Source organism: Hyperolius riggenbachi, chromosome 3, assembly GCF_040937935.1.
Source record: "Hyperolius riggenbachi isolate aHypRig1 chromosome 3, aHypRig1.pri, whole genome shotgun sequence".
In the NCBI taxonomy this organism is placed as follows: Eukaryota; Metazoa; Chordata; class Amphibia; order Anura; family Hyperoliidae; genus Hyperolius; species Hyperolius riggenbachi.
The window spans coordinates 90,162,800-90,183,901 of record NC_090648.1 but is presented as its reverse complement, the minus strand read 5'-3'; the positions used below and the strand labels follow the sequence as shown (position 1 = coordinate 90,183,901).

General features: G+C 45.1%; 1 protein-coding gene across 1 annotated transcript in view; it reads left to right on the top strand.

Moving 5' to 3' along the window:
- The window catches only part of LOC137561043 (C-type lectin domain family 4 member G-like), a 59,340-nt gene that overhangs the window by 21,049 nt on the left and 17,189 nt on the right, over nucleotides 1-21,102 (top strand). The window contains exons 4-6 of the mRNA XM_068272263.1: nucleotides 8,490-8,534; nucleotides 13,891-14,033; nucleotides 20,203-20,309. Of these exons, the coding sequence (XP_068128364.1) occupies nucleotides 8,490-8,534; nucleotides 13,891-14,033; nucleotides 20,203-20,309 (295 nt within the window). The remainder of the gene's footprint in view (nucleotides 1-8,489; nucleotides 8,535-13,890; nucleotides 14,034-20,202; nucleotides 20,310-21,102) is intronic.

Genomic DNA, 21,102 nt, shown 5'->3' with positions numbered 1-21,102 from the left:
AGTAATTGGTTTTGTCCAGAATGCGCACAATGCGTGGGTCACGTTCAATGCAGTCTAGCATGAATTGAGCCATGTGTGCCAGAGTCCTACCAGAATCCTCATCATCCTCTTGTGAGCGTTGTGATAGTTGTTGTGATGCATCATAGTCGTCACCTTCCTCCTGGTCTGCTTCTGCTGACCATTCGCGTTGAATTGTGGAAGTCCAACGTGCACCGCTCTGGCCCTCGTCAGTGGTGGCATGAAATTCCTGCTCCAACTCCAGCTGTTCCTCCTCCTCTTCTTCGTCATAGCTGCTGGGGCCAGCGTTCCCTGAGGCGGATGGCCTGATGTTGGTACCATCACGCTGATCGTTTTCTCCTTCAGATTCCCCCAGTTGCATCATGACAGCTGTTTCCTTGATTTTCAACATTGACCTCTTCAGTAAACACAGCAGTGGTATGGTAATGCTGACTGAAGAGTTGTCACTGCTCACAAGCAACGTGGATTGCTCAAAATTTTGGAGGACTTGGCAGAGGTCCAACATGTTGGCCCAATCGGATCCACAGAAGCTTGGCAGCTGTCCGGATGCGCCTCGGTACTGCGCCGTCATGTACTGGACCACTGCACTCTTCTGCTCACAAAAGCGTGCTAGCATGTGCAGCGTAGAATTCCAGCGCGTAGGGACATCACACAGCAAGCGATGGTGGGGGAGATTGAAGCGCTCCTGCATCTTGGCGAGTGCCCCCGAAGCAGTACTGGAATTTCTACAATGTTTGGCCACTCGACGCACCTTCAACAGAAGATCGGCCACGCCTGGGTATGTCCTCAGGAACCGCTGAACTACTAGGTTCATCACGTGCGCCAGGCAAGGGATGTGTGTCAGCTTAGCCAACCTTAAAGCGCGAATGAGATTACTCCCATTATCACACACAACCATGCCCGGTTTCAAGTCCAGCGGTGCCAGCCACAAATCCGTCTGTTCCTTTATTCCCTTCCAAATTTCCTCCCCTGTGTGCTGCTTATCCCCAAGGCAGATCAGCTTCAGCAACGCTTGCTGACGCATGCCAACAGCTGTGCTGCACTGCTTCCACGATCCTACTGCTGCTGGGTTAGCGTTTCCGGATGAGGTACAGCTTTGAGATGCGTTGGAGGAGAAGGAGTCAGAGAGGTAGGTGCTGCTGTTGTTATCCAGTGGGAGGGACGGCGGTGCAGCTGTTTGCGGCATGGGCAACACCCGCGCCGTAGCAGGTGAGGAATCGCTGCCAGGCTCCACAAGGTTCACCCAGTGCGCGGTAAGGGAGATGTATCGACCCTGGCCGAACGCACTCGTCCAAGTGTCAGTGGTGAGGTGAACCTTGCAGGCAACGGCATTCTTCAAGCTTCGGGTTATTTTGCTGACCACGTGCTCATGCAACTCAGGCACTGCAGAGCGCGCAAAGTGGTAGCGGCTGGGAACCACGTAACGTGGGATGGCCACTGACATCATGCCCTTGAAGCTGTTTGTCTCCACCACTCGATATGGCAGCATTTCGCAGGCCAGAAGCTTGGCTATGCTGGCTGTTACTGCCACGGCCCGGGGGTCATTTGCTGGCAATTTCCTCTTGCGCTCAAACATCTCCGACACAGACAACTGAACCGTAGCGCTGCACACGGAAGGGCTGTTGGTTGTTGTGTTTGATGAACACTGGGAGACCTCAAGAGCACTACTCCGGAAAGTGACAGTGTCAGCGTCGTCTGATGTTTGTGAATGTTGTGAACCACGCAATGGCTGGGCTACTGCTGCTGCTGAGGCGGGTCTGGTGGTGAGTCTGGTGAACCCAAGGGAGGCAGTGTTGCTGGAACCCTGTCCTGCCGCGTTTGCCCACAGAGTGGGATGTTTGGATAGCATGTGGCGGCTCATGCTGGTGGTGGAGAGGTTGTTAATACTTTTCCCCCTGCTCAGGCGAGTCTTGCACACCTTGCAAATCGCCATGGTAACATCCTCAGTGCAGTCTTCAAAGAAAGCCCAGACTTTGGAGCACCTGCCTCCTTGCTGGCGATTTCTGTTTCCTCCTCTTTTGCCTCTCACTCTAACTTCCACGCTTGTGGTGCCTGAAATTGCGCGCCGCCTACCTTGTGGCACAAGGCGAACTCGTGCAGCAGTGGGTTCTTCAACAGACTCATCTGTGCTGCTGCTACGACGGCGATGTTCTCGTTCACAAATAAAATCTGGGTCTCTGTCCACATTGTCCATACCCTCCTCTTCCATCTCCTCAAACTCGTCATATGTCATTGTGGGGGGCCGCCGCCGTGGAGTAGAGCTCCCCAGAACAACCTCTGCGCAGCTCACTCCAACGTCGTCTTCCAGATCTTGTCGGCCGACCTCCTGCAATTGCAACCCCTCCTGCCCAACTTGCTCTGGGATTTGGGTTTCCGAGTCCTCCTCGGACTCGCCTTGTATTTCAGTGCGCGGTGCATTTCCCACAGTTAATGGTTGTGAATCCGGGCACAACATTTCTGGCTGTTCCTCCATTGACCTTTCATAGGTGGAAGTTTGTTGGGCTGGGAATAGCTCCTGCGAATACCCCATTGTGTCCTGAGGTAATTCATAGGACTGGTTATCTGGCAGTTGTGTGCGTGGTGTCGCTGCCGGTTGTGTCAGCTTTGTGCCCACTGGCTCCTTGTAACTGGCTGAGGACTCGGACCTCGTGCGTGATGTGCTGGTGCTGCTTAACCCACTGCTGGACGCTTGAGAGGTCATCCAAGTAATTATCTGGTCCTGTTCTTTTGGATTTGTGAGGGTTGTTGTCCTGGACAACATGGGCGGTATTGAGTGGGTTTTCTTGGGTGCTCCCCTGTGGCCTGTACGTGAACCGTCAGGGGAAACACCTCTTCCCTTGCCCCTTCCTCTTTCACCGGATTTCTTCCTCATTTCACTTATCCTTACAGTACACGCTGACTGGCAGCAGTACAGTGGCAGTACAGAAATGCTATACAGTACCACTATTCCCAGCAGCGACACAGAGCACAATGCTATACAGTGGCGGGTGAGCGGTGTACTACTGTTCCCAGGCCCAGCAGACACAGAGTGGAAGTAAACACAATGCTATATAGTCTGGCTGAGCGGTGTACACAGAGTGGCAGTACACACAATGCTATATAGTCTGGCTAAGCCGTGTACACAGAGTGTCAGAAAACACAATGCTATATATAGCGTGGCTGAGCGAGGTGCACAGTGGCAGTACACACAATGCTATATTAGTCAGGCTAAGCCGTGTACACAGAGTGTCAGTAAACAATGGTATATAGTCTGGCTGAGCGGTGTACACAGAGTGTCAGTAAACAACGGTATATAGTCTGGCTGAGCGGTGTACACAGAGTGGCAGTAAACACAATGCTATATATAGCGTGGCTGAGCGAGGTGCACAGTGGCAGTACACACAATGCTATATATAGCGTGGCTGAGCGAGGTGCACAGTGGCAGTACACACAATGCTATATTAGTCAGGCTAAGCCGTGTACACAGAGTGTCAGAAAACACAATGCTATATATATAGCGTGGCTGAGCGAGGTGCACAGTGGCAGTACACACAATGCTATATATAGCGTGGCTGAGCGAGGTGCACAGTGGCAGTACACACAATGCTATATATAGTGTGGCTGAGCGAGGTGCACAGTGGCAGTACACACAATGCTATATATAGCGTGGCTGAGCGAGGTGCACAGTGGCAGTACACACAATGCTATATTAGTCAGGCTAAGCCGTGTACATAGAGTGTCAGAAAACACAATGCTATATATATAGCGTGGCTGAGCGAGGTGCACAGTGGCAGTACACACAATGCTATATATAGCGTGGCTGAGCGAGGTGCACAGTGGCAGTACACACAATGCTATATATAGCGTGGCTGAGCGAGGTGCACAGTGGCAGTACACACAATGCTATATATAGCGTGGCTGAGCGAGGTGCACAGTGGCAGTACACACAATGCTATATTAGTCAGGCTAAGCCGTGTACACAGAGTGTCAGAAAACACAATGCTATATATATAGCGTGGCTGAGCGAGGTGCACAGTGGCAGTACACACAATGCTATATATAGCGTGGCTGAGCGAGGTGCACAGTGGCAGTACACACAATGCTATATATAGCGTGGCTGAGCGAGGTGCACAGTGGCAGTACACACAATGCTATATATAGCGTGGCTGAGCGAGGTGCACAGTGGCAGTACACACAATGCTATATTAGTCAGGCTAAGCCGTGTACACAGAGTGTCAGAAAACACAATGCTATATATATATAGCGTGGCTGAGCGAGGTGCACAGTGGCAGTACACACAATGCTATATATAGCGTGGCTGAGCGAGGTGCACAGTGGCAGTACACACAATGCTATATATAGCGTGGCTGAGCGAGGTGCACAGTGGCAGTACACACAATGCTATATATAGCGTGGCTGAGCGAGGTGCACAGTGGCAGTACACACAATGCTATATTAGTCAGGCTAAGCCGTGTACACAGAGTGTCAGAAAACACAATGCTATATATATATAGCGTGGCTGAGCGAGGTGCACAGTGGCAGTACACACAATGCTATATATAGCGTGGCTGAGCGAGGTGCACAGTGGCAGTACACACAATGCTATATATAGCGTGGCTGAGCGAGGTGCACAGTGGCAGTACACACAATGCTATATATAGCGTGGCTGAGCGAGGTGCACAGTGGCAGTACACACAATGCTATATTAGTCAGGCTAAGCCGTGTACACAGAGTGTCAGAAAACACAATGCTATATATATAGCGTGGCTGAGCGAGGTGCACAGTGGCAGTACACACAATGCTATATATAGCGTGGCTGAGCGAGGTGCACAGTGGCAGTACACACAATGCTATATATAGCGTGGCTGAGCGAGGTGCACAGTGGCAGTACACACAATGCTATATATAGCGTGGCTGAGCGAGGTGCACAGTGGCAGTACACACAATGCTATATTAGTCAGGCTAAGCCGTGTACACAGAGTGTCAGAAAACACAATGCTATATATATAGCGTGGCTGAGCGAGGTGCACAGTGGCAGTACACACAATGCTATATATAGCGTGGCTGAGCGAGGTGCACAGTGGCAGTACACACAATGCTATATATAGCGTGGCTGAGCGAGGTGCACAGTGGCAGTACACACAATGCTATATTAGTCAGGCTAAGCCGTGTACACAGAGTGTCAGAAAACACAATGCTATATATATAGCGTGGCTGAGCGAGGTACACAGTGGCAGTAAACAATGCTATATATAGTGTGGCTGAGCGAGCGGTGTACTACTGTTCCCAGCAGCGACACACAATGACTGGGGGGGACCCTGGCTAGCGTGGCTGGAGAGCGAACTACCCTGCCTGCCTACCCAAAGCTAAACCCACAGACAAATGGCGGAGATATGACGTGGTTTGGGTATTTATTTACCCGAACCACGTGACCGTTCGGCCAATCAGAGCGCGTTCGGGCCCGAACCACGTGACCCGTTCGGCCAATCACAGCGCTAGCCGAACGTGCGGGGAACGTTCGGCCATGCGCTCTTAGTGTTCGGCCGAACTCGAACATCACCCGAACAGGGTGATGTTCTGCAGAACCCGAACAGTGGCGAACACTGTTCGCCCAACACTAGTCAAACACAGCACGTATCCTCACCCGGAAGTCACCCCATCCACACCCGCAGCCAATCTCCAAGTGTCAGGAAGTGACGTTACCAATGGCGTAACCGCGTCACCTCCTCCGCGTGAGCCATAAACAAGCGGCGATAAAGACGCCGCAAAGATATGCAAGCATAGTCAAACGCGTACAAAAACGCCAAGAAAAAGTCCAAACACCTGCAAAACAAACGTACAAGCGTGAACTAACGCGTAAAAACCGCGGCAAAAAACAGACGTACAGGCGTAAACCAATGCGTAAAAACCGCCGCAAAAAGGTCGTCCAAACGCCTACATGAAAAACACGAGGAGGAAGATTGACGCGTGACACACGCCACATAAACGCCACAAAATGACGTTCAAACGTCATGGCGTATTAGATGTCTATCTTCCATATGGTAAAGCTACCGCCGCCTGACGCCTATCCGACGTCACAAAAGCGTGACAAAAATGTAAACATAAAATAAAGATGCCAGCATCGCCATAACCATATGGCGAGGCTGCATATGCCATAACGCATCGGTAAGGTGTGTTGTGCAACATGTTCACATGTCGATGCCAACTCACCTGCCCAAATCCAGAGAAAATGACACTTATATGAGATCAGCTGAAGGGTGATGACAGAATCTCCCCCGATGGGAATCACCATGTGCTCCATGAAGCAAGGTAAAGTCTGCAAAAAACGTAAAAAAATGAAAGAAAAATACAGGCAAAAGTGTATCCATCAGATCCCTCCCTAGGTAAACATTAAAAGTATACATAAAAAAGAGACATATGAATTTATATGAAAATGCAACATGTTACACTCCAGATCCCTAGCCAAAACTCAAATACAAAAACTAAGATCATAATCTCTGTTCAACCCTCCAGCTCCCAAAGTCCCCAATCTTCTGATCCAAAAGGCCTCCTTCCGAGAGAGGGCCTGATCTCTACTGCCCCCCCTCCACGTCACTGGTACCCCATCGATGGCAGTCACCCTTAACTGAGACACCGAATGCCTACATTTATGGAAATGGTCAGCTACTGTCAACTCACAATTGGGATTACGTATATTAGATTTATCCCCTATCCTCATACGGGACCCTCCTCCTCCCACTAATTTTATCTCTAATGGTGGGTGCCCTCTTGAAGGACATGAGGGGGGGTAACGGAACTCAGGAACTGATGGAAGGCCATTTCTCAATATGTGCCAATGTCTACGGATGGATCGTGAGATGGAATCACTATATGCACTATAAGTGGAAACAAAGGGAATGCGGGCTGACTGAAACTTGGGTTTATTGTTAACATATGGCCCAAATGTGCTGTCAGGATACCCACGAGCCCTGAACTTTTTTATCATCTCATTCTTGCGTGTCTCCCTCATTGTAGTATCACTGACTATAGTGGAAACTCTAGAGAGTTGACTGCGGGGTATACTATCCTTAGTGCTCCTAGGGTGGAAGCTCCTATAATGTAAGACCGAATTACGGTCTGTGCTTTTAACAAATAGGTCTGTGGAAATACAGCCATCCACCAAAGAAACCAAGGTATCTAGAAAGGGGATACTCCCAACGTCACTATGCACAGTCAGTCTAATGTACGGACACAAAAGATGCAGTTCAGACACAAAATCCATTAGGGCCGAATGCGGCCCCCTCCAAATGCAGAAAATATCGTCTATAAATCTCCACCAGCACAAAGCGTGCTGGTGGAACAAAGAGTGATTATAGACAAAGGCCTCTTCGTAGAGGGCCATATAAAGATTAGCATAGGAGGGGGCCACATTTGACCCCATGGCCGTCCCACGTCTCTGTACGTAAAATTTTCCTGCAAAAGAAAAATAGTTATATCTCAATACCACCTCTAGCAGCTGAATCATAAAGTGCCTTTGTTCATTGGTAACATCTAGCCTAGTCATAATGAACCAGTCTATAGCCTCCACACCTCCATCATGAGGGATGGAGGTGTAGAGGCTCTCCACATCCATAGTGACAAGCAACACATCATCACCTGCAACATCACTATTTTTAAGTGTTTTATGACTTTTGTGGCACCTCCCTCCTAAGTTATTTTGGTTTTAAGTTGAGCTCAGTTGCTGCCTACTTTGTTAATATTAGTTATCTCCAACCTTGAGTGGGCATGGCTAAATATCACACTGACTAAAAGCATGTGTTATTGTGGTCATAAATGGCAGCTTGTCAAGACCATTTATCCTCAACAGGATCTAGGGTAGAATCACCCCTTTGATATCAAGGATTAGTCGAGGCATAAAAACTATTTCTTCAGGATTCTCTTGCACAAGGTTTAAACCAGGTCAAGTCTTGCACAAGGTACAAACCATGAGTCAAGGGAGACAAGTGGCAGAGGAATGATATTAGTGCTTAAATGCTTAGTGCTCTTGTCATGCTTTATGTTTTGGGAAGTCTTTATCGCCATGCTCAACAAAAGCAAGGTTCCAAGGAAGCAGTTGCCCAGGTATACTGCGTCCTGAGATTTGCCGGTGCCAAGCCTTGACCGGATTGCTCCCACGGTCTCTGAATCAGCCCAAATTGAATAAAGAGGCGGCACACCACTGGCTGCAAAGATGCATGTATTGTGAAACAGAAGCATTACATGTTACGGCACGCAGGTCCTTCATCAGGCAAATAACTTATTAAAAGTATGTGCCTGATTAAGGACCTGCATGTCCGTAACATGTAGTGCTTCTGTTTTACACCACATGCATCTTTGCAGCCAGTGGTGTGCTGCTTCTTTATTCATTTTGGGCTCCCTGTTGTTTACTACTTGAAGTCCCATTGGGTTTAATGGCATTATGTTTTGAGAAACTTTAAAACATTAATTCTCTTTCTTCTCTTCTTTTATTTCAGTCACCGAATTCACTGAACAACTAGAAACATATAAACAGGAAACAGGTAAGTCAATAAAATGTATAATGTAGCATACTATGCTAAAAACAAAACGTGCAAGCTGCTCACAGATGTGTATGTAAAAGCTTTATACTTTAGAATTATTGCATATTACTTTCCATTTCACAGTAGGGATGCACAAGAAAGAATTTAAATTTCTTACAAAAATCGGGACGATTTTGCTTTCCAATTTTTTCCAGGAAATTTCTGTCGAATTTTGCTTGAAATTTAAATTTTACATTTATGTGAAGTTGGTGGCTGATTTTGGATGAACTTTTAAAAAATTGCATTGAAGTCAATGGCACCCACTTTCAGGGCCCATTCACACTAGAGCATTTTGCCGCAATTTCAGCAAAACACTCAAACGCTAGCACTTTTTAAAAGCGCTAGTGTAATGAACGGGCCCGCTAATCGGCGTAAATCACCCAAAAACGGCCAAAAACGCGAGACGCAAACACCATTTTCAGGCGATTTCCCGGCGATTGCGTTTCAGTGCTATAGAAGAGCTAAACGCGATCGCGGCAAAATTGCCGCAGTGTTCACGTGGAAAAATCACTCCTGCAAAACGCTGGCAAAAATCGCCAGCGTTTTGCGTTTCTAAGTGTGAATGGGGCCTAACGGTTCATAGCAAAGCCCCCATAAGTGATTTAAACTCCAAATTGGTGTATGATAGGGTATGTAAAGAAGAATAGTTGGAGCAAGTCAAACCTTTTTTTTTTTACCTTGGCAGTTTTTCAGACCTTGCAGTTTTTAAGAAAATCTAATTTAAAACCACTTCACAACTGAGGGGTTTTACCCCTTAAGCATCCGAGCAATTTTCACCTTTCAGCTCTCCTTCCATTCATTTGGCAATAACTTTATCTCTACTTATTACAATGAAATGAACATTACCTTGTTTTTTTCATCACTAATTAGGCTTTCTTTGTGTGGTACATTATGCCCTGAATTATTTTATTCTAAGTGGTTTTTAATGGGAAAATAAGAAAACATTGGAAAAAAATACTTATTTTTCAGTTTTCAGCCATTATAGTTTTTAAATAATGCATGCTACCATCATTAAAATCCACGTAATTTATTTGCCCATTTGTACCGGTTATTGCACATTTTAAATTATGTCTCTATCACAATGTCTGGAGCCAATATTTTATTTGGAAATAAAGATACATTTTTTTCAGTTTTGCGTCCATCACTAATAACAAGCCCATCATTTATAAAGTATCAGTAATATACCCTCTTGGCATACATATTAAAAAAGTTCAGTCCCTAAGAAAACTATTTATGTATTTTTTATTGTAATTTTTATTTTATTTTATTTATTTATTTTTACAAAAAACAAATGTTGGTAACTATTTGGGAGTGTGGAAGGTAAGGGGTTAATTTAAAATGTAAAAAAATAGGTCTTTGCATTTAAAAAAATGCTTTTAGATGTAGTTTTACTATTTGGCCACAAGATGGCCTCAGTCATTTTTTTTAATGAGTCCTGTAAGCAAAATATGTACGCTTACAGGAAGTGTACTGAGGATGGCAAACTTTTACTTATTAGAATGATTGCGCAGCTTCTCATAGAAGCCGCCGATCATTGCTACGGGGACTTAGATTAATGAATGGGAATTGCTTTCCGATTCATTGATCTCCCGGCGAGCGGACAGCAATGTGAACGAGCGCACAAGTGAGCGGGAGTGCGGACAGCGGTGGTGGCAGCGAGGGTACGTATATTTACTCCCCTGGGCATTTTAATGAAGTCTAAAGGGGAGTATATATACTGTACAGAAGCTGTGAAGACCCTTATTCAATTCCCTTTTTCTCCTAAGAAATAATTTTTCATCTTTTTAAAATCGCTTTCAGCACTGAAAATTGAAAGAGTACCAAAGAGTAGGCTAAAAAGTACTGTCAAAATTATTTGGAGTATTTTCTTGCTTGGAGTGCCTGTGAACATAATGAGTATCATAGGTGCTCCAAGCCATGCGATACTTGCCCTAAGACACTATTTACTGACCTGAGGAAACATGTTCACTTCCATGAAATGTCAAATGTGTTCCCTTTTGTTTATTTCTTTCTAAATAAACCACCATGTTTTACCCTAAACAATGTGTTACCTTTAAACTGTTTTTAAGGGTTTAATGACTTTTGTGGCACCTCCCTCCTAAGTTATGTTGGTTTTCAGCTGAGCTCAGTTGCTGCCCACTTTGTTAATATTAGTTATTTCCAGCCGTGAGTGGGCATGGCTAAATATCACACTGACTAAAAGCATGTGATATTGTAGTCATAATGCAGCTTGTTAAGACCATTTATCCCCAACAGGATCTAGGGAAGATTCACCCCTTTGATATCAAGGATTAGTCGCGGCATAAAAAAAATGTTTCAGGATTGTCTTGCACAGGGTTTAAACCAGTTCAAGTCTTGCACAAGGTACAACGCAGTTTGAAGGCAAGTCAGATACAGCATAAGTAATGTAGGAAGGCATTTCAGAGTAACTGAGATTTAGAGTAACCCAGAGATGAAACACACTCATGTATTTTACCATATATATCAGTGGGAACATTGGCAAAAACATCTACCCTGCTCTCTGCTTAATTCTTCATTGTTCAGCATTCTTCTAATCAGCCCTGATAAAATCCCCGACTGAGCGTTCAGTCTGGCTTTGCTCAGGAATTATTATAGCTGAGTCATTATAGCACAGACACAAGGGGGCAGCCTTGGGCTTGAAAAGACATCAGAGAACACAGACTCAGCTATAATGATTCCTGAGTAAAGCCAGACTGAATGCTAAGTTGTGGATTTTATCAGGGCTGATTAGAATCAGAATCAGAATTTATTATCGCCAAGTACAACGGTGAATTGTACCCGGAATTGGTTTTGGCGCATACAGGGTCGTTGGTGAAGAAACAAGAAATAGCATACAGTTAAGCATGGCACATACATAGACATGAGACAAGCATACATAGGACAACATTACAGCTTGTGCGTACAATTAAGCAGAGTGCAGCATCACATACAGTTAAGCATGGTACATACATATAAACAATAAAAGCAAAAATAAAAAACAAACAGAGAGCATTACAGCATACACGTACAGTTAACGTAATACAAACATAGCAAAGCATACACTGATAGCAGGAACAGAAAAGAGTGGGACTTGAGGAGCAGCCTGAGAACTAATATGAGCGCTGCCATCTTCAGCACTGGACGCTACACAGCGACACGCTACCAACAAGACAGGTGCTACCGATTTGTCCACGAAAGTAGAGAGAAAGAAACTGAGAAAGCTGAGAGGCATCATGATGGAGGCGGACAGCAGAGTTCACTCGGACCAGGTTGCCCGCTCCAGATTACAAGTCCGCACGGCTGGGTAATGAGGGTGCAGACACAGCGGGGGCCCTGTGAGGCCAGGGGGCACCTTTGGTGGGCAGCAGTGGTGGATGTGGGGCCGGGGCCACCCTGACTGGGCAGCAGTGGTGGACAGGCCAGGGGCGTTTGCCTTTGGTGGTGGCAGGACACCGATGCCCAGACACAGCAGCCAGCTCCACTGGGAGGGGGGAAGCATCATCTCCTCTGTGGCTGCATGGTAGCCTACCTACAGCAGGTAGAACTGCCATTCTGGGACAGCGGCAGTGGACAGTCCCTGGCTGAGGCTTTTCTCTGTGCGGCATCTGGGTCTCCATGGCTGAGGCTCCCCGTGGCCTTGGTTGGCTGTGCGTCAGAGGAACAGCTGTGTTTCCCTCAATAGGCACGACCTGGTCCCTGGCAAGGCCCCGTACAGCCCAGAGCACTGATCCGCTGATTGGCAGTACAACAGCGGCGGCCTGGACCTTGGCGGGCAGGACACGTGGGCTGGAAGCGTCCGACCTCTGATCCGCCAGCCGAAGCGCACCCGAGGTCCCCGTATCCTCCCCAGGTGGGTCTAGGAGGGCGGGTGGGCGCATGGCGAGGGGTTAGGCGAGAAAAGAAGAAAAAGGCCGGAGCCCTGTGGCCGAGGCGACTGAACACGGCGCCATCTTGGATGAAGCAGACTGAACAATGAAGGATGAAACAGAGAGCAGGGTAGGTGTTTTCGCTAATGTTCCCATTGATATACATGGTAAAATACATGAAGGTGCTTCATCTCTGATTTACTTTAACTGCTTGCTGACCGCATCACACCGATGAGCGTGGCCACGGCGGCAGCCCCAGGATCGTCTAACTGCGTAAAATCCTTGGCGCTCGCAGTGCAGGAGATCGCGCACACGCTGCATGCGCATCTCCTGTTAGTGAGGGGCGGTTGCCGCTCGGGAGACTGTTAGAAGGCGGAATCGCCATCTAATTACATTGTACAGCGCTGCGATCTGCAGCAGCGCTGTACTGGGGACAGCCACGTAACACGGCAGTCACCATGGGACACTAGAGAGCGATCGGCTCTCATAGGCAGAAGCCTATGACAGCCGATCGCCATTATTGGCTGGCTGTGGGGTGGGAGGGAGGTAGGGAAATTTTTTTTTTCAAAAAATAGGTAGATTTATTAAAAAATACACAACATAAATATTTACACAAAAAAACAAACACTAGAGGGCGATTAGACCCCACCAACAGAGAGCTCTGTTGGTGGGGAGAAAAGGGGGGAGGAATCACTGGTGCGCTGTGTTGTGCGGCTCTGCAGCTTGGCCTTAAAGCTGCAGTGGCCTTTTTTGACAAAAATAGCCTAGTCTTTGGGGGGGGGGGGGGGGTAAAGTCCATGGTCCTCAAGAGGTTAAGTAAGTGGAGATTTCACAATTTATTCCAATATCTTACACCCATCAAGCTGCTGCCTATGTCAATGTTTTTACAAAGTGGCCACTTGTGCAGCATTTTAAATGTAACTTTGTGCATGTTTCTCATACAATAAAGTGGATTTGATTGTAAAAGAGATGTGCTGGATTGAAGCGGACTCTGTTTGGAGGCCTGTTACATACACGGGTGAATACTTGCACGCTCCAACACCCTGGCCATTTGAGTGCTGCTCCAACTCTTGTGTTCTGGACTAAAGGATTTTTGTTATGACTAGTGGCAAGTGTGTGCAGAGGAATACAATACTTATGACCTGGGGTAGATTTATATACACATGAAAGACTAGGCAACCCTACCCCCTCTACCTGATTCTTTCACTGCCTACCTCTTAGTCTGGCCCTAGACAAGATCTCAGAGGTAGATCCCCGAGATTGTCTGCTGCTCCTGGATTCTTCATGTACTCAGTAATAGTAAAAATCAGGAATTGGAAAGATACATGTATAGATTTAAATAAAGATAATTATTATTTCATAACTTTAATGTGATTTTCCTCCCAGGTTTGTAATAAATATAAATCTGTGTACAATTGTGTACCTTACTGTCACTATGTTTGCTTTGCCAGAGCCGTCCTGTGAAAGTGGCTGGCTGGAATTTGCAGGCCATTGTTATTTCTTCTCTACTTTTGCACTAAACTGGAGGAATGCAATGGATATGTGCCTCAGTAGACAAAGTCATCTGGCTGTAATCAACAGTGCAGAGGAGCAGGTAATTTGTTGTAACCATTATAGCTACTCTCTGCATCAGCGTCTGGTTGGTTTTCTATTCAGATTCTGATCCTATTAACCTACCTCGCCTACCTTAAAATGCATGAATTAAAAATGTCCTGTCCTGGATATTACAGATAAATAAGGAGTCAGCACACCACGGACTTGCAATTTTATTATTGGATACTAAAACTATAGAGAGAACACTACTACATGCTATTACACTAATACTCAGTGCCCTAACATACTGTAAATAAAAGGACATTTGTTGTTTGTAGTTGCGTACTTTGTTTATTTTGAAACAACAGTACATTTGTGCAGACAGGCTCTAGAAAAATGACAGAACTCGTTTATAACTGGAGGGAATGCCATGCTCATTTTTGAAGAGGATTGACACAAAGCTAACTAATTGCACAATCAAATCGGTTGTGTGTTGTTTTAAATAATTACAGCTGCAGGCATGTTCTCAATTTGCTTAAAGCGGAATATAACCCTGCATTTCAACTTTGCTCTAAAACATTATTTACAGCATATTATATGCAAAAAGCATTTTTTTTTTTAGTAGACCAGCATTGGAAGGGTTAAACACAGAGGTTTTAAGTTCCGTGCAGACGTTCAGATAGTTACATTCTATTTAGTTAGATGTATCTATTGATAAACAGTTACACACTCTTTGGCTGTCCTCCAAGCTCCTTCTCAGTGAGAGAGATGAGTCATAATAAACACTTAGATACTTATTTGTAAACAAAAAGTATCTAACTGAAGTTCGGATGCGTCTGCAAAAATCTCCAGGGACTTTAAAGCCCTGTGTAACCCTTCCAATGCTGGTCTAGTAAAAAAAAAAAATGCTGGTTGCATATAATATACTGTAAATAATGTTTTAGAGCAAAGTTGAAATGCAGGGTTATATTCCGCTTTAATCAGATTCAGCTCAGTATTTTTTTAAATATACAAGCTCATGATGATTTCCAAAGACAGGCCTGGAACCCACTAGAAAGTGCAAAACGCTATCGCAATCGCTAGCGATTTGTGATAGCATTTTGCAAGCAACTTTGGGTGTGATTTCCCTGCTCCTATACAATTCTTTAGAACTGAAACGCTCCGAAAATGCTGCATGCATGTCCTGCGTTTGAGATTTGCAGTCACTGTAGTGGAATCTGTCCCATCCATTTATATTGGCAGAGCGTTTAGGGAAATCGCTAGCGATTGAAAGCGCCCCCTAAATGCTCAAAAAAAAAAAATGCTCTAGTGGGTTCACACTAAGGGCTGGGGCACACCGAGCGTGTTTTGTTGCGTTTTTACATCCGCTTGCAGCTGTGGAAACGCGTGGGTAATGTATTTCAATGGGCTGGTGCACACCAGAGCGGGAGGCGTTTTGCAGAAACGCATACTCCCGGGCTGCAGCATTTTTTGGATTTCTGAGGCATTTCTGCCTCCAATGTAAAGTATAGGAAAAACGCAAACCGCTCTGAAAAACGCCAGTTCAGGCGTTTTTGTTACAGAAGCTGTTCAGTAACAGCTTTACTGTAACAATATATGAAATCTGCTACACAAAAAACGCTACCCAAAACCGAAAAACGCTAGCTGAAACGCTTCATAAAAATAAGAAAAAGCATTTCAAAAACCGCTATCATTTTGTGGATCTGCTAGTGGTTTTTGGTGTGCACCAGGCCTAAGAGCTGAGACTCACTGCATGGCACTTTTTAATCCGCCAACACTGCATTTTAAAAAAAACTGTCCCATTGACTTGCCTTAAAGGACACCCAAAGCGGAAATAAACTAATGAAATAAACAATTGCATCTATCTTCCTTCTCCTAAAAATGCCTTTTTAAGATATTCCACAGTTTTATTTTATGTTTAAATCTACTTTTTAAATTTTAAGGTCTAGTGCACACCAGAGCGGTTCGGCTGCCTTTTGCGATCCACTTGCGGCTGCGGATACGCTTGGGTAATGCATTTCAATGGGCTGGTGCACACCAGAGCGGGAGGCGTTTTGCAGAAACGCATACTCCCGGGCTGCTGCAGATTTTGGATTGCGGCGGCGTTTCTGCCTACAATGTAAAGTATAGGAAAAATGCAAACCGCTCTGAAAAACGGCAGTTTTTGTTACAGAAGCTGTTCAGTAACAGCTTTACTGTAACAATATATGAGATCTACTACACCAAAAATGCTACCCAAAACCGAAAAACGCTAGCTGAAACGCTACAGAAAAATAAGAAAAAGCGTTTCAAAATATGCTAGCATTTTGCGGATCTGCTAGCGGTTTTTGGTGTGCACCAGGCCTTTCTGTTTTATTGTTTTTTCTCAATGACACATTCATTAAATTATACCAAAGCTAAAATCTATGAACTATTGACCCTACAGTATTTATCTCTTTGCTGCTCTCAGAAGCCATTTTCTGCTAGGAAAGTGTTTTATAGTTGGAATTTCTTATCAGTGAGGGTCACACTGTAGTCACTTCTTGTCTGAGTCAGAACTGAGTCAGCCACTTACCTACCTGATATTTAACTCTTTCAGGCAGAGAAAGTAAAAAAAGGAACACAGCATAGTTATTTGTGTGCTAGGCATTGAACATACCCATGTCTATCTCATCATGTCGCATGTCACTTCGGGTATCCTTCAAAATCAAGGCAAATTCGACATGATCGCAAATTTGAAAAAAAATTGATCACTGCAAGTTTGCCATGATTTTAATGCAAGTCAATGGGCGTTTGTTTTTAAAAACACAAACACAGTGCTGACAGATCGAACAGCACTCTGCAGTGTTTCTCAGCATCATTCTTATTTCTGAAACCCAATTCACTGCCTGACAAGTTATTGTGCAGAAATGACCAACATTCCAAAGCTGGATCAGCAAAGTAAACCTTCCCCCTTCAGTTTGCAGGGACTCCAAGGAGTAAAACATAACAAAATCGGAACTTACCTGGGGCTTTTTCCAGCCCACCGTAGGTCGGGAAGTCCCCCAGCGTCCTCCTGGCTCCTCTCCCGGTCCCTTCGCAGAAATCATGACCGGCGACACCGGGGCCGAGTGTCGAGCTGACACTTCCCGAACGATGTCGCTCGTCGTCATCACGCTGGCCAGTACGCGTCATAACGCCGGCCGGCGTGACAGTACTGCGCATGCGCGGTTTTCTAACTCTAAACTGCGCATGCGCAGTACTGTCATGCCGGCCGCCATGAAGACACGGAGCGATTGGCATGATGACGACGAGCGTCATCGTTCAGGAAGTGTCAGCTCGACACTCTGCCCCGGTGTCGCCGATCGTGATTTCTGCGGAGGGACCAGGAGAGGAGCCAGGAGGACCGGGGGACCTCCCGACCTACGGTGGGCTGGAGAAAGCCCCAGGTAAGTTCCGATTTTGTTATTTTTTTCTCCTTGGAGTCCCTTTAAAAGGAACTCAACGTGAGAGGGAATTGGAGGCTGCCATATTTATTCTCTTATAAACAATGCAAGTGGCCTGGCTGTCTCACTGATCCTGTGTCTCTAAGGCAGCCTTTCTCAACCTTTTTTGGGCCAAGGAACCCTTAAATTGTTTTCAAATCTCAGGTAACCCCTGCATGAAAATGATGCTGAGAACCATCGCCATTTTAAATTGCGAACTTATCCTATTCTGGTTCCTGGACGTAGAAACTACGTCCAGGAACCATGCGCGCTACTGCCGCGCTCCCACGGCCGATTGCGCGCGTGCACACGTGCTCCCGGCCCGCGGTTCGATTGCGCGCGTCCATGCGTGCTCCCGGCCCGCGGTTCGTTAGCCAGGCAATCAGTGAAGCAGGCTATGGTGGCCGATCACTGATTGCTCTCCCCCGCTGAAAAAGCGACAGCTTTTCTGACTGTTACCTCGCCCATGCGTCGCTCTAAGCATGTGTTACGCTTAGAGTGACGTCATGTAAACAAACTCATGGCCGCCATCTTGTGGCCAAAAAGTAATACTACAACTAAAAGTTAAAAAAAATGAAAATTAACACACATTTACATTATAAACCTATTGTTTACCTCCCACCCTCCCAAAACTACCCAAATAAAATGTTTACTATAAAAAAAACAAAACATTACAATAAAAAAAAAACATGTAAATATTTACCTAAGCGTCTAAACTTTTTAAATATCAATGTAAAGATGAAATATTTCTATATTTTTTTTATTTTAAACTTGTTAATTGTGATAGATGCAAAACGGAAAAAATGCACGTTCATTTCCAAATAAAATATTGTCGCCATACATTGTAATAGGGACATAATTTTAACGGTGTAATAACCGGGACATATGGGCAAATACAATACGTGAGTTTTAATTATGGAGGCATGTATTATTTTAAAACTATAATCGCTGAAAACTGAGAAATAATCAATTTTTTCGTTTTTTTCTTATTCTTCCTGTTAAAATGCATTTACAGTAAAGTGGCTCTTAGCAAAATGTACCCCCCAAAGAAAGCCTAATTGGTGGCGGAAAAAACAAGATATAGATCAGTTCATTGTGATAAGTAGTGATAAGTTATAGGCTAATGAATGGGAGGTGAACATTTCTCAAGTGAAAACGACGGAACGCGAATGGGTTAAAGCATTTACAAATAAGCATTCTATCACCACTATGTCATGTACTACTGTATGTACCAAAAATATAAGAATAAAAAAAGAATTACCTTGCCTTTTTCTGCAAAAAGCATAAATTCAGTATATGTAGGCAGGAATAGGGGCCCCCAGTAAAGATAATCAGGCATAGGTGTTCCCTGTAGGTAGCAGGAATACAGGCCCCACATATAAGTAACCAGACATAGGTGTTCCCTGTAGGTAGGCAGGAATAAGAGGCCCCCAGTATAGGTAAATCAGGCATAGGTGTTCCCTGCAGGTAGGCAGTAATAGAGACCCTTAAGGTGGCCACACACCATACAATTTTTTAAATATCTGTTCAATTTAAGAATTCCAAATTCCATAAATTTTTCTGGCTGATTGTAACATTTCAAAAATATGACCACTGTACCACACACGTATGTTCAATCTTTCCCCAATTATGATAAAAATGATTGGAAACGCTGACAAAATTACTAGGGTGTGTAATAAATTGACAACCTAACACACACCATACAATCTTTAGTAAGATTGAAGAAAAATATCAGGCATTCCGGATAAATAAAAATTGAAGAAAACGGAAAATCCGGTTGGATTTTTCAGTTGAATGAAAAAAAAGCTTTCGATTTTTTGGGGAGATCCCATCATTTTTATCAAATTAAAATCGTGTGTGGCCACCTTGAGTCTAGGTAATCAGGTATAGGTGTCCCCTGTAGGTAGGCAGGAATAGATGCCCCCAGTATAGGTAATCAGGCATAGGTGTTCCCTGTAGGTAGGCAGGAATAGAGACCCCGAGTATAGGTAACCAGGCATAAGTGCCCCTTGTAGGTGGGCAGGAATAGGGACCCCCAGTATAGGTAAATCGGGCATAGGTGTTCCCTGTAGGTAGGCATCCGGCGATCAATGACACAGGGAACTACGTTTCCCTTCACTGATCTCCCCACCAATGGGCAGCAACGAGAACATGCGTGGGAGCGAGCACAGTAGCCGATGAATATCTACATCCCTGGTACTTCAGATGAAGTCCTGCAGGTGGTAGATGCACTGCATGCTGTGCGGTAAATAGGTAGCCATGTTCCCTAGTTAACAACATTAATCTTATTTGAGGTCTGAGTGAGGCATGGGGGCAAGTATAGCAGTGCAGTGCAGGAGCAGGCATGGTGGTGCAGCACAGGGCCAGGCATGGCGCATATGGTGCTGTGGCGCCCAAGGCACGTGCCATGCCTGCACTCCTCTAGCTACACCACAGTACTTTACTTGTGGTTCTGGGTTACCAAGAGCCATCCGGGTATTCCTTACCAACGCTAACCTGATACAGCTAAAGTGCCGCATCAAAATGTGCGCACATTGTTTTAATAGTGCTGCAGTCTTTAACGCTGAGTACCAGTATAACTCAGCACAAAAAATTAACGGATCTCAATTGGGAATTTCTTGGATATGGAGGGCCCAGGTAATTATTAACATATTTGCAAAATTGATAGTGTCTGTAGATACTTTGTAATTGTAATAGTCATTATTTGGTATTTGTAATTGATTACTATCAATAGGTTTATTGTACTGCAATGTGGTTTCACATTGTGTTTTATATGTTTTTTTGTAGGACTTTTTAGCCAAGCAAAGTAATGGGAGATGGAATTGGATTGGTCTAACAGATGAGGGGACAGTAAAAAGGTTCCGGTGGATTGATGGCACACCATATTCTTATCAGTAAGCAATTTATTTACTCTTTAAAATATACCACACATAGAGGTAACTAAACCAACATGTAGAGTGTGGAAAAAGTACATAAATGTCTCCAATCTCTGCCCAGGGAGGGGCCACAGCTAAAGTGAAATTGCATGATTTTTGTGCAAAAATAATCCCTTCAGTTCAGCTGTACAAATTGCTAGAATGATTGAAACTTACTGGTCCCCCCCCCCCACTTTCTCTGCCCCCCCTCCTACACACACACACGCCAAAAATATATATATATAAAAAAACATAATTTCAGTCCTATATAAATACATAATAATAATATAGTAGGACATCAGACTATGACTATGGAAAGGATTAAATTGTGAGTCCCTCTGTGGACAGTCAGTGACATGACTATGTACTCCATAAAGTAATGCAGAAGATGACTGTTAAATAAATACAGCGACACCTTAGAGGAATTCTTTTAGAGAGGGAGATATCAGGAGGAAACAAAGGAAAGATAAGGCGAGCGAGGGAGAAAGGAGTAGAGAGTTGAGAGACTGTGGCTCATGTGCAATTAATTTTTCTCCTGAGTTATCTTCTAGGGCAGGGGTACCCAACCTTTTTAAGCCCGGGGCCCACTATCCCGACCAAACTTTTCTCTGCCCCCCCCCCCCCCCCCCGGGGGGAGGGGGGCGTGGTTAGTGGCGGCGGCAGCCCCCCCCCCTCTTTTCCCTGATTTTGAGTGTAGTATATAGGTAAGTAGGTATCTAGGTATAGTTGCCCCAGTATAGGTAGCTAACACAGTTGCCCCTGTATAAGGACT